Genomic DNA, 12,540 nt, shown 5'->3' on the forward strand with positions numbered 1-12,540 from the left:
TGAGAAATATTCAGACGACTTTAAAATCTGACGTGTTTAAGTGTCTTTATATCATTACAGTTCATATTATTCATTTATTATTATTCTATAACCTTTGGCTCTGAACTGAACTAAATATCTTTGATTTTATTTGGGATTTAATCTCCATCTTTTCAGGCTAGCGTTAGCGTTAGCGTTAGCGGCTACGTACCCTGGATCTGCAGCTGGTCCAGGTCCAGGTACTTGCTGGGTCTCGGGTTGAAGCCGAGTGCCGCTTCCTTCTCCTTCTCCAGCTGACGCTGCTGCTCCTCCTCCCTCGCTCTCCTCAGCACCTCCTCCTGCAGCTCGTCCAGCTCACTGCGGCCTGTGGGGGGCGCTGCAACAGCAACAACAACAAAGGCAACGATTTACTTCCTGTTTGTTGCTGGTGATCAGACAGATTTCAAACGTTCTAGGTGCAGTAACACAACATGACCACAGACTGTAAATAAAGTGGAGCCAAAGCTAGTAGAACTCCCCCTGGTGGCTGGAGGCTGCAGTATGGGTCATAAGCTCCACCCCCTCCATGTAAGTGGGCGGGGCTTGGGCCAAAATAAAACACTAAAATACACATCAAATAATTAATCGTATTTTGTATTTGTAAGTTTTGTTTTAGTTCGTTATTTGATGCTATAGAAACAGGATGTGAAATAATGGCGACCACCAGTTGCCATGACAACCACCCAGTAAAGAGGTCCCGTGAGTTGTAACAACTATTTTTTATAAATAAGTTCAGTGTATAATCCAACGTTTCCGTGTAGCTGGTGGAGGCAGAGCAGAGTGGGCGGGGCATCGATGTCGTGGCTCTGCCCCCTGATCAGACCATATTTACATACGGTCTATGGTAAACCTGGTTTATTGAGTTTAAATCTTCAGGAATCAGCTGGTATGATCTTTTCACAGGTTTCTCATATTACCAGAGCTCCCCCCGCTGGAAGAGCTGAGCTCCTGCAGCAGAGCTCCGCTGCTCTTCGACCTGAAGCTCTTCCACGACGGCCCGGAGGAAGAGGAGGAGGACGAAGGCTTCTTCATGACACACTCCCTGAGGAGAGGAGGAGGAGGAGGAGGAGGAGGAGGAGGAGGAGTTAAGACATTTGTAATTTGTCATTTTAACTTGTTGTAAATGAAGCTGAATGAGAGTCACCTGTCTCCCTGGTTCTGGTTCTGGTTCTGGTTCAGGTCCAGGCTGACCGGGCTGCTGCTGTTCCTCTCACTGCTCTCATATCCACTCTCCATCCTCTGGATCAGCCTGGGGGGAGGAGCAGGAGCAGGAGCAGGAGGCCGGTCTCTCTGGATGCTGGAGGAGGAGGAGGTGGAGGTGGAGGGGAGAGTCCAGGAGGAGCCAGGCCGGGCCGTCGTCACCTCCTCCTGGGGTGGGAGGGAGGCTCCAGTGTCGTCGGGCTGGGCGCCTCCTCCCAGGGGGCTGTACCCCGCCTGCCTCCTCCTCTCACGGTTGAAGATGCTGTCGATGTTGAGCGCCTCCCTCCGCGGCCTCCACGCCGGCCGGTACCTCCCCGCACCTCCACACGAGCTGGACTTGGACTCGCTGCTGGTGCTGCCGGCCTCCCAGTCTTTACCGGAGGAGGAGGAGGCGGCGGCGGCGGCGGGGGGGTGATGGTTGGAGGAGGAGGAGGAGGAGGCGGCGGCTTCAGAGGCCAGGACGGCGGCCGGTAAGGAGGAGGAGGAGCAGGAGGAGGAGGTGGTGGTGGACAGGGCTCGGCTGTGGATGATGTTACTCATGGTCTCCTTTAAGTCACGGAGGCGACTGGAGGAGGACGAGAAGGAGGACGAGGGTTTGGGGAGGGGGCGAGGAACCTGCTGCTCCTTCAACGTCTCTCCTGGGGAGGCGCGAAGCAAGACATTCAAATTAAACACAACTAATACGTAAACGCACAGAGGGGAGTAAATGAGTGAATGAATGAATGAGTGAGTGAGTGAGTGAGTGAGTGAGTGAGTGAGTGAGTGAGTGAGTGAGTGAGTGAGTGAGTGAGTGAGTGAGTGAATGAATGAATGGCTGAATGAATGAATGGCTGAATGAATGGGTGAGTGAGTGAATGAGTGAATGAATGAGTGAGTGAATGAATGGGTGAATGAATGAATGAATGAATGAATGAATGAATGGGTGAGTGAAGGCGTCAGGACGTCACAGTTTGTCTCTAAATTAAAGACGTTTCTGAAACTTAACGCTGAACTGGTCACATGACCTCGTGCATCATCTCCAGAGAGAAACTTTTATGTGGATGCGTCTGAAAAACCTCCTCATGTCTACAGACGTTTCAGCTTCAGATGTCTGACAGGTTTTTATGACATATTTAGCTTTTTAAATTATCTGTAATTTTGTATTTATTATAGAATGAATCCACTGTTTTGGACGAGCTTGTGTTTTGCACTGAATAAGAGAATCTTGTTCCACTGCATCATGATAATAAATGATAATAAAGCGTTTTCTATTCCAGTAATTAACAACGTGGGAAATTACTGTACTGGATTACCTAAATGGATTACTTTAATAGCTTACTTTACTGGATTACTGTATCAGATTACTGTAGCAGATTACTGTAGCAGATTACTGTAGCAGATTACTGTATCAGATTACTGTAGCAGATTACTGTATCAGATTACTGTATCAGATTACTGTAGCAGATTACTGTATCAGATTACTGTATCAGATTACTGTAGCAGATTACTGGATTACTGTAGCAGATTACTGTATCAGATTACTGCAGCAGATTACTGCAGCAGATTACTGTAGCAGATTACTGTAGCAGATTACTGCAGCAGATTACTGCAGCAGATTACTGTAGCAGATTATGTATCAGATTATGTATCAGATTACTGTACTGGATTACTGTAGCAGATTATGTAGCAGATTACTGTATCAGATTACTGTATCAGATTACTGTATCAGATTACTGTATCAGATTACTGTAGCGGGGACTCTACTCGCTGTGTGGGGAGAAGTTGTCTAACAGACCAAACTTTAACTCCTCCAAACACCAGTTGATGGGACTTGACTGTGTTTCGTGACATTTTATTTTGGAGGTAAAATATGTGGTTGGGAAACACTGTTCTATTCTTCTTCTCTGCTCTGTTTGATCAGTTTTTGATTTTTAATTTTATATTTTATTTTGTAAACGACGTACTCCCATTGATTTCCCTCTAAACTTTAGACAATGAATGACTCTCCTCAGCTCCATGTTTAATGTTTTCTATCTTCACTGTGAAATAAACTAATCCCATCAGAAACGACCAGGGACCTGTCAGTGTTTAAAGCAGGTCTGAACATCCGTCCACACTTTGATTCATTAAACATGTTCAGGATCCTTAAACCCAGAGAGTCTGGTTCTGCCTGGACCTCAGTGGTACCAGGACCAGGGTTCATTTCATCGTGACTCTATCACACCAGCGTTACTCCAGGTCAAACTGGGTCCTGTCAGAGCCCCTGATCTCCTACCCTCGCTGTGGTACCCGGCCGACGAGGCCTGGGTTTCAGGTTTAGAGCGGCGTGGGCGGCTAGAGCTCCGCCTCCTATCGCTGGCCCCGCCTCCCCTCCTCTCAGACCGGTGCAGCTCGCCGTCCGTCCCGTGGCCTTAGCAACGAGAAGCAGGATGTTTACTCCCTGGCCACTTTATTAGGTACACGGTGTCATATTTAGCTCATTCTGTTCATTCTACACATCTCAACATGTTTCCATACGTCTAAGAGCGGACACATGTTTGGATGATGAAGCTTCTCTGATGTATGAAGTCACAGTAAGTGCAGCTCTATTAGAGGAGCCTTCAGGTAGCAGTGGACCTAATGAAGTGGCCAGGGACTGCATGTTTTAAACAAAGCATCATTTTCTTTAAGAGCAATGAGCAAATCAAAAATGTAAATGAGTGAGAGTGGATGTCTTAGCTTCCTGTTTGTCTTTTAACTGCTGCAGGTGGTAACTGATAATAATGTTGTCCAGATTATTACAGACAGGACAGTTAATGATGGACACCTGGATCCGTCAGAACCATCCACCCGGATGCTCCTGACTTCACCCCAAGACATTTAGTTCAGAGCTTAAATGAATAATGAAGTTGCTCATTAGATCTGTTCCTCCTCCTCCTACGACTCATTGAACCACTGGAGGAAACTGTGGAGAACCAAGAAGAAGAAGAAGGAGGCTTCTTCTTCTTCTTGGTTCTGTCCAAACGTGACTGAAAAACCAACCAGGACCCGAAGCCTGGACGGGTTCTAGGAAAACAGAACCAGGTCCACTCTCCATCTGGACACCATCACATTCTACCATCAATCCAGGAAAATACTGGCTGCACTGTCTATTATCTGTAGTAGCACCATAAGACCACTAGATGGAGACTAAAGGTCCAGATTCTATGAGTCCAGTCTCCATGTGGTTCATAGCTGATGTAGAATCATGAGGACAGACTCTAAAGGAGCCAGAAGATAAAAACTAGACCAGGTCCATGTGTTGTCGGATGTTTTTGTATTTGATGAAACTTTGAGACAGGATCCTTTCTCCTTTTCTACTGATGATTCTGTTGATTCTGTGTTACGCTGATGTTTGCGTATTTTTCTATTCTATCCTAGAAGAAGAAATTCTGACAAGACGATGACGTGAAACAGTTTTCCATTTAAAAAGCTGCTTCCTGTTGCTGCAGGTGTGATAATGACCTGAAGGTGTGTACGGACTCTCTTCATGGAGGATTCATCTTAGCTCTGAACTAAAGGTGTCGGTGTAAACCCGGCGAGCGGGTCGGTGTTGGGCGGATCAGACCCACCTATGGTATCCAGGCTGCAGAGCGAGGCGTGCAGGGCCCCGTCTGGACGCTGGATGCAGATGACGGTTCCCTGGGAGTCGGAGGAGTAGTGGCTGGCCAGGGACTCATGGTGAGAGTGGGGGGGCTGTCGGTACGAGTAGCTCTCCGTCGACGAATCGGTGCGAGTGTCGCTGGAGATTGACGGCTCGCGGCCTGGAGGGGGGGGTGGAGGTCAGTGTCTACGAGCTCACAACCTCACACAAATATCACAAAATGAACTACACTGCCGCTACAAGGACTACAGCTCCACTGAGTCATAGCGAAACTACGACTAGTACAAGAGCGACGGATGCTGTTTAGTTACCTGAACGTTTGCTGCTGTGCTACTACTACGACTCCTAGCTGTGTTGTAGTTACCCGAGTCTTCGCTGTCGTAACAGGCCTTGTTGAGGTGGTGGAGGTCGAAGCGTGGCGGCAGGTCCTGGACGGACACCGGCGTCCCCCGGGGGTCAGCGTACAGCAGCAGGAGAGGCTGGTAGTGGCCCTTGATGCAGCGGGAAACCACGTCCTTCCACTTGGGGCCAATCTGAGGGACGGGAGACAAAGACATGGAGGGGAAGATGTCTTCAAAAAAAAAAGACCAAGGTCCAAACGAGAGTGGACAACCAACCAGGACAGGAAGCCTGCACGGGGGTCAGGACTAAAGAACTACCAGGACCATGTCCACGACCCAGGTCTCTACGGACCCAGGTCTCTACGGACCCAGGTCTCTACGTATGGGTCAAAGGTTCTAGTGAAACAGAACCAGGTCCACTCTCCATCTGGACATTAGGATCAAACCAAAGAACCCAAAGTTCCTCCACGTTGGGTTTTTACTCTTAAAGTGAATCTGGCTCCAAAATGCTACTGATTCACTACAGGAGGCAACGTTCACACAATTCAACCTTTGGACATTTTATTTCTCCTGGACGTCATCACATTCTACCATTGAGCTCATTATACGATCCAGAAGAAGATGGAGATTTACACATGGAACTCCCCAGGACCCCAGCCACCAAGGCTACATGCTACATAGCAATGCTAAGCTACCAGCCACCAAGGCTACAGGCTACATAGCAATGCTAAGCTTACAGCCACCAAGGCTACATGCTATATAGCAATGCTAAGCTAACAGCCACCTAGGCTACATGCTACACAGCAATGCTAAGCTACCAGCCACCAAGGCTACATGCTACATAGCAATGCTAAGCTACCAGCCACCAAGGCTACACGCCACATAGCAATGCTAAGCTAACAGCTACCAAGGCTACATGCTAAATAGCAATGCTAAGCTAACTCTCACTACTAGATGGCTGCATTGTGTGTATTATCTGTAGTAGCACCATTAGACCAGTAGATGGAGACTAAAGGTCCAGATTCTATGAGTCCAGTCTCCATGTGGTTCATAGCTGATGTAGAATCATGATGACAGACTCTAAAGGAGCCAGAAGACGATAAAAACTAGACCAGGTCCATGTGTTGTCAGATGTTTGTGGATTTGATGATACATTGATCATCCATTTTGACCATTTTTAATATTTACAGGGCTTTTATTTTTTAACTAAAATATAGATATTAACATTAAAACAAACAGTTTAAAGCCTGATTGTTTTTAGAAATATTAAAAAAAATAAATGAAAATAAAACACCACTAGCTGAACGGCTGAGTTCATATTCTGGCGTCTTCTCTGTTGCCTTTGTGTGATATGGGAATATTTTTAGAAGCAATGCCAGAGAAAGCGCTGCCTGCTGCCTGTTCTCTGGATAAACTGATCATTGAGCTCAGTCAGACCAGGCTGAGGTCCAGCATTACAAGTTTACGCCTCCAGAAATATTTGAAACCTGCTGGATTCAGGCCAGTGATGATAACAATCCTCACGACTCCTGTTCAAGAAAAACGTCCCCCAAACCCAAGCAGACCGTCGAGGTAAGGTCTCAGTTTGTTTCTCCGCGTGAACGCATCATGTTTCCGTCTAAACCCGAGGTGTAAACCGAGCATCAGACCAACAGCCGGATGTTTCTGCTGAATTTACCAGGCGCAGCAACGACGTCTCGTTCGCCTCCAAACAACCGACACAGGCTGAAATGTTCCGGGTTTCATCAGCGTGGTGGAAAAACGTCGTCTTCCTGTCCTCTCCCTGTTTGTCCTTTTGTCTTTTAGCTTGTTATTTCAACCCTTCCTCCATTTTCCAAATGTCCAGCTCGGCTTGGATGTGGAGGGACGTCCCGGCGTCCAACGCGCCGACACGGTGGCCGGCAGCCGCACAAAAATGTGTGTGTTTGTTTAAGAGAAAGAAAGAGACAGAATGGAAAGTCTGCAGTGTGAGCAAAGTGTGGGCTCTGAACCACACCCTGGGCTCTGTCCAGCTGCACTGATAAACAATAGAGGGATATCCTTGTTTTCACAAACCAGCAGAGAGTCGCAGGGAATGACATCTGTTATAGGAGGGCAGCAGTGATGGAGGAGAGAGGAGGAGGAGGAGGTGTAAGGATGGAGGAACAGCTTGGAGTTAGTGGGGGATGAAACCGTTAAACACAATTAAAACGTGTCTTTACAAACACACTAATAACTGTGATCATGTCATTATTAATCAGGCCTTATTAGCGCATTCACTTACTGTGCAGATACTGGAAAGCAAGAAGAAGGTGAAGTGTTATCAGATCAAATATAACCTGACGTCTGCTGCTTTTTCCTCCTCAAAAACAAACCAAAGATTCTGGTTTCCTCCATCAGTTTATTCTATAAAACAGAATAAACGTTCTCCAGAGACTCGGTCAGAACGCTTATTCACAGTAACTCCCTCCATCCTGCAGGGGGCAGTAATACGACCTGCAACCTCTGCATGGACTGGATGGACGTCGGACCAATCACAGACATTTACACGTTTCAACAGGAACAAGAAGAAAACCTTTTAAAAGCCTGATTAAATATAAGACTCTGGCTTCATTTGTGGTTTGATTTCTGCTAATAGATAAATTTCACAAAGAACTATATGGATCTAACTGAACGCCACCAATGACACTAATGAATGGACGTAAAGATTTATGACTACAATGAAAAATATGCTCGTGTTAAATTGGGATGAACAGGTTTTATACTTTTTAAGACTCCTTACTGACCAGATTAAGCCCCGCCCCTAAATGATCTGATTGGCTCAGCAGGTCTTTGCAGAGATGAAAGGAGACACAACATCTCATCACAGAGAGTCTTAATTAAAGACATCTGGACAAAGTTTATGTTACTTTCAGTGTCTCGTTTAAATAAAAGGGAGTGAAGCTGAATTAGTTTATTTTATCAGCTGATCTAATCAGTAAATCCTGAAGGTTTAGAACATGCGTCAGTAGCTGTGTTTCTCCAAATAAAAGTGCTCACATCCCATAATCACTTTGAGGAAGATGGATTCAGATGAACCGGTCACATGACCCCCTGCATCGTCTCCAGTGTTTCACTGAACTTTAGAGATAAACTTTTATATGGATGCGTCTGAGAAACCTCCTCATGAGCATAGAGATGTTTCAGGTTTTTATGTTTCATCACCAGTTTATTACTGAGAGGGAATCGTTAGACAGGAAGTGAACATACCTCCTTCACATGTGCATCATCGAAGTACATCCAGCGTCTGATCTTGGTCTGGAAGAAGAAGGTGGAGTAATGTTTCCCGTAGTAACACACCATGCCGACCAGGTAGAGCTCCGACTGGCGAGCCTTCTCCTCGGTCACTCTGTAAAACAGCTGCAGAGGGAGAAGCAGCTAAAAGCTAAACGCTGGAGTTCACCCTTCATCAACCCTCCGCTGATCTTCTGCTCTTACGTCTCCCAGACGGAGGCAGGTCCCCAGAGTGTGGATGACGTCCTCGGCCAGGTCCGAGTGATCCGAGTCCCAAACCAGGCCGATGGTGATGATCTCTGGACTGTTGAGGAGGACGCGAGCCATCCGGAGCTGCTGACCACACTGACTCTGAGGAGGAGGAGGAGGAGGAGGAGGAGGAGGGGGAGGAGGAGGAGAGGAGGAGGAGGGGGGAGGTGGAGAGGAGGAGGAGGAGGAGTTATGACTGTAGTTGACAAATGTTTGGTTTTTATTGGTGTTTTCAATAGATTAAAATATTTAGTCGTGTGGTCAGTAGAACATTGTATCAGCTTCTGTCTCTGATGGATCTCTACCTAAGACTGGACCAGAACCAGGACCACATGGAAGGAGACTTAGAGAAATGATCCAGATTTAGACTCCCTTGCTGGTTCTAGTACAGATTAGGTTCTAGTTTAGTCTGGTTCTCAGCTCCAGGTCCAGGATCTTTTAAAGTCTCGTCACTAATGAACAGACGTCTCTGATTCAGTGGACGATTCAGATCAGTGTTCACATCAGACCGGATCAGGATGGGCGATGGAAGGGGTCTGCATCACAGAATCATCTGTCAGGTGAGTTTGTTTCTTCTTTTCTACTAATTATTTTCACACTTTCACGTTTTCCACAGCTGCTTTGATAAACTTCCTGTTTCCCAACCAATGGGTCCGTTGATGTAGTAAAATAATTAGTGACGTTAGCTGTGACAGGCCTGGTATTTCTATCTGACGGTGTCTTACGGGGCAGCTGCGCAGGTCTCCCATGCTGGCGTTTCGTAGCAACTCCCCAAACATGCCGGGAGTCGCCTTCTCCCTCGACTCCAACATCTTCACTGCCTGGTTACTGAAGAAGAGGAGGAGAAGAGGAGGAGATGAGGAGGAGCTTTAGGTCCAGCAACAAGAGAAAGGTTCAACATTAAAATCAATCACTGACTATTTTAAATGAAATCTGGATTATGTCTTATATCAAATGTTACTGTAACATATCTCTTCTTAGTAGAAATAGTTAGGGCCTTAGTAGAGATAGTCAGTAGAGATGGTCAGTAGAGATAGTAGAGATAGTAGAGATGGTCAGCAGAGATGGTCAGTAGAGATGGTCAGTAGAGATAGTAGAGATAGTAGAGATGGTCAGTAGAGATAGTAGAGATAGTAGAGATGGTCAGCAGAGATAGTCAGTAGAGATGGTCAGTAGAGATAGTAGAGATAGTAGAGATGGTCAGTAGAGATAGTTAGTGGAGATAGTAGAGATAGTCAGTAGAGATGGTCAGTAGAGATAGTAGAGCTGGTCAGTAGAGATAGTAGAGATGGTCAGTAGAGATAGTCAGTAGAGATGGTCAGTAGAGATAGTAGAGATAGTTAGTAGAGATAGTTAGTAGAGATAGTCAGTAGAGATAGTCAGTAGAGATAGTCAGTAGAGATGGTCAGTAGAGATAGTAGAGATGGTCAGTAGAGATAGTCAGTAGAGATAGTTAGTAGAGCTGGTCAGTAGAGATAGTCAGTAGAGATAGTCAGTAGAGATAGTAGAGATGGTCAGTAGAGATAGTCAGTAGAGATGGTCAGTAGAGATAGTAGAGATGGTCAGTAGAGATAGTCAGTAGAGATGGTCAGTAGAGATAGTAGAGATGGTCAGTAGAGATAGTCAGTAGAGATAGTCAGTAGAGATGGTCAGTAGATATAGTCAGTAGATATAGTCAGTAGAGATGGTCAGTAGAGATAGTTAGTAGAGATAGTTAGTAGAGATGGTCAGTAGAGATAGTCAGTAGAGATAGTCAGTAGAGATAGTAGAGATGGTCAGTAGAGATAGTCAGTAGAGATGGTCAGTAGAGATAGTAGAGATGGTCAATAGAGATAGTCAGTAGAGATGGTCAGTAGAGATAGTAGAGATGGTCAGTAGAGATAGTCAGTAGAGATAGTCAGTAGAGATGGTCAGTAGATATAGTCAGTAGATATAGTCAGTAGATATAGTCAGTAGAGATGATCAGTAGAGATAGTTAGTAGAGATAGTAGAGATGGTCAGTAGAGATAGTCAGTAGAGATAGTAGAGATGGTCAGTAGAGATGGTCAGTAGATATAGTTAGTAGAGATAGTCAGTAGAGATAGTAGAGATGGTCAGTAGAGATAGTAGAGATGGTCAGTAGAGATGGTCAGTAGAGATGGTCAGTAGAGATGGTCAGTAGAGATAGTAGAGATGGTCAGTAGAGATAGTCAGTAGAGATAGTAGAGATGGTCAGTAGATATAGTCAGTAGATATAGTCAGTAGAGATGGTCAGTAGAGATAGTTAGTAGAGATAGTAGAGATGGTCAGTAGAGATAGTCAGTAGAGATAGTAGAGATGGTCAGTAGAGATGGTCAGTAGATATAGTTAGTAGAGATAGTCAGTAGAGATAGTCAGTAGAGATAGTAGAGATGGTCAGTAGAGATAGTAGATATAGTCAGTAGAGATGGTCAGCAGAGATAGTAGAGATGGTCAGTACAGATAGTAGATATAGTCAGTAGAGATGGTCAGCAGAGATAGTAGAGATGGTCAGTAGAGATAGAAGAGATGGTCAGTAGAGATAGTTAGTAGACATAGTTGAGATTGTCAGTAGAGATAGTCAGTAGAGATAGTAGAGATGGTCAGTAGAGATAGTTAGTAGAGATAGTTAGTAGAGATAGTAGAGATGGTCAGTAGAGATAGTAGAGATGGTCAGTAGAGATGGTCAGTAGAGATAGTAGAGATAGTCAGTAGAGACAGTTTGTAGAGATAGTCAGTAGAGATAGTCAGTAGAGATAGTCAGTAGAGATAGTAGAGCTGGTCAGTAGAGATAGTCAGTAGAGATAGTTAGTAGAGATAGTCAGTAGAGATAGTCAGTAGAGATGGTCAGTAGAGATGGTCAGTAGAGATAGTCAGTAGAGATAGTCAGTAGAGATGGTCAGTAAAGATAGTCTGTAGAGATAGTCAGTAGAGATGGTCAGTAGAGATAGTCAGGGTCTAGGGCGTAGAGAGGACAGACAGATTTACCACAGAGAGGTGGTGGAGATGTAATGGACCATCTGGATGAAGGGCAACGGGTCTGAAGACGCTCCACAGCTGCTGCACACACACTGACAAAGAAAAGACACAACGTTAACACACAACCAGGACTCAACACAGACTGAGAGGAGTCTGACTAACAGCTGTGACACAGAGTAAAGTCAGAAATACCGTAATAAAAGACCAGACCTGATCCTCTGCAGGGAACTCACTGCCCAACAGCAGAACAACAATCAGGAAGGTGCTTATTAAGCTAGAAACCTGCAGAGCCATCATTACTAGTCTCCAGGAGTCATAGGTGGTTAACATCAAGTGCTTATTTCTGTCTGTAACGCTGAGACGCTGAGACACTGAATCAATCTCCGTAAAACTAGTCCAGACTTTTCACTTCACTGCACCAAGAAAGACTCGACCTAATATCTAGTTTCAGATGTAGGAGCAGAAAATAACTTCACTCTGCCGAGATATGAACCAGTTTGAAAAACTAATTTAACTGCTCGGAAAAACTCAAATTTAAATCAAATATGTTAGTTCAGAGGTCAGAGGCAACTAAATGGAAAAGAGAAGTTACAGATGTTCAGGAGGAGGTGAGTAGGATCTCTTAAAATCCTAAACTTCAGCTGAGACTGTGCCTGAATTAAACAGAAAATACAAACGGACTGGACCTAACAGCTGGAAAAAGATTATTTCTAAGAGTTTAAAGTTTTACGTCCTGCTGATTCTCAGAAAACGATGTTTTCATTTTCAATAAGAAAACTGTTCAAGGCTTTTCACTTGTTGGATTTAGTCTTGAATGAAGCGCCACGTCATCGCATCTTAAGAGGAGCCGCTACTCTTACATCCACCTGGTACAACTGGTCCCACAAGAGCTAGTTTTGAGTA

The 12,540-nt window shown here is 45.2% G+C and overlaps 1 protein-coding gene across 5 annotated transcripts in view; it reads right to left on the reverse strand.

Annotated features, from left to right (window-relative positions):
* Positions 1-12,540, reverse strand: part of usp54a (ubiquitin specific peptidase 54a) — a 39,161-nt gene that overhangs the window by 8,000 nt on the left and 18,621 nt on the right. For 4 of the 5 annotated variants that reach the window (XM_047602436.1, XM_047602437.1, XM_047602435.1 and 1 more), the window contains exons 6-15: positions 11,647-11,729; positions 9,387-9,489; positions 8,617-8,763; positions 8,389-8,538; positions 5,184-5,352; positions 4,788-4,979; positions 3,473-3,607; positions 1,163-1,856; positions 936-1,060; positions 191-355 (exon numbers count right to left, since the gene is read on the reverse strand). In XM_047602436.1, coding sequence (XP_047458392.1) covers positions 191-355; positions 936-1,060; positions 1,163-1,856; positions 3,473-3,607; positions 4,788-4,979; positions 5,184-5,352; positions 8,389-8,538; positions 8,617-8,763; positions 9,387-9,489; positions 11,647-11,729 — 1,963 coding nt within the window. The remainder of the gene's footprint in view (positions 1-190; positions 356-935; positions 1,061-1,162; positions 1,857-3,472; positions 3,608-4,787; positions 4,980-5,183; positions 5,353-8,388; positions 8,539-8,616; positions 8,764-9,386; positions 9,490-11,646; positions 11,730-12,540) is intronic. The other variant, XM_047602438.1, reaches the window with a different exon arrangement.

The sequence above is a fragment of the Mugil cephalus genome, chromosome 13, assembly GCF_022458985.1.
Source record: "Mugil cephalus isolate CIBA_MC_2020 chromosome 13, CIBA_Mcephalus_1.1, whole genome shotgun sequence".
NCBI classification, from domain to species: domain Eukaryota; kingdom Metazoa; phylum Chordata; class Actinopteri; order Mugiliformes; family Mugilidae; genus Mugil; species Mugil cephalus.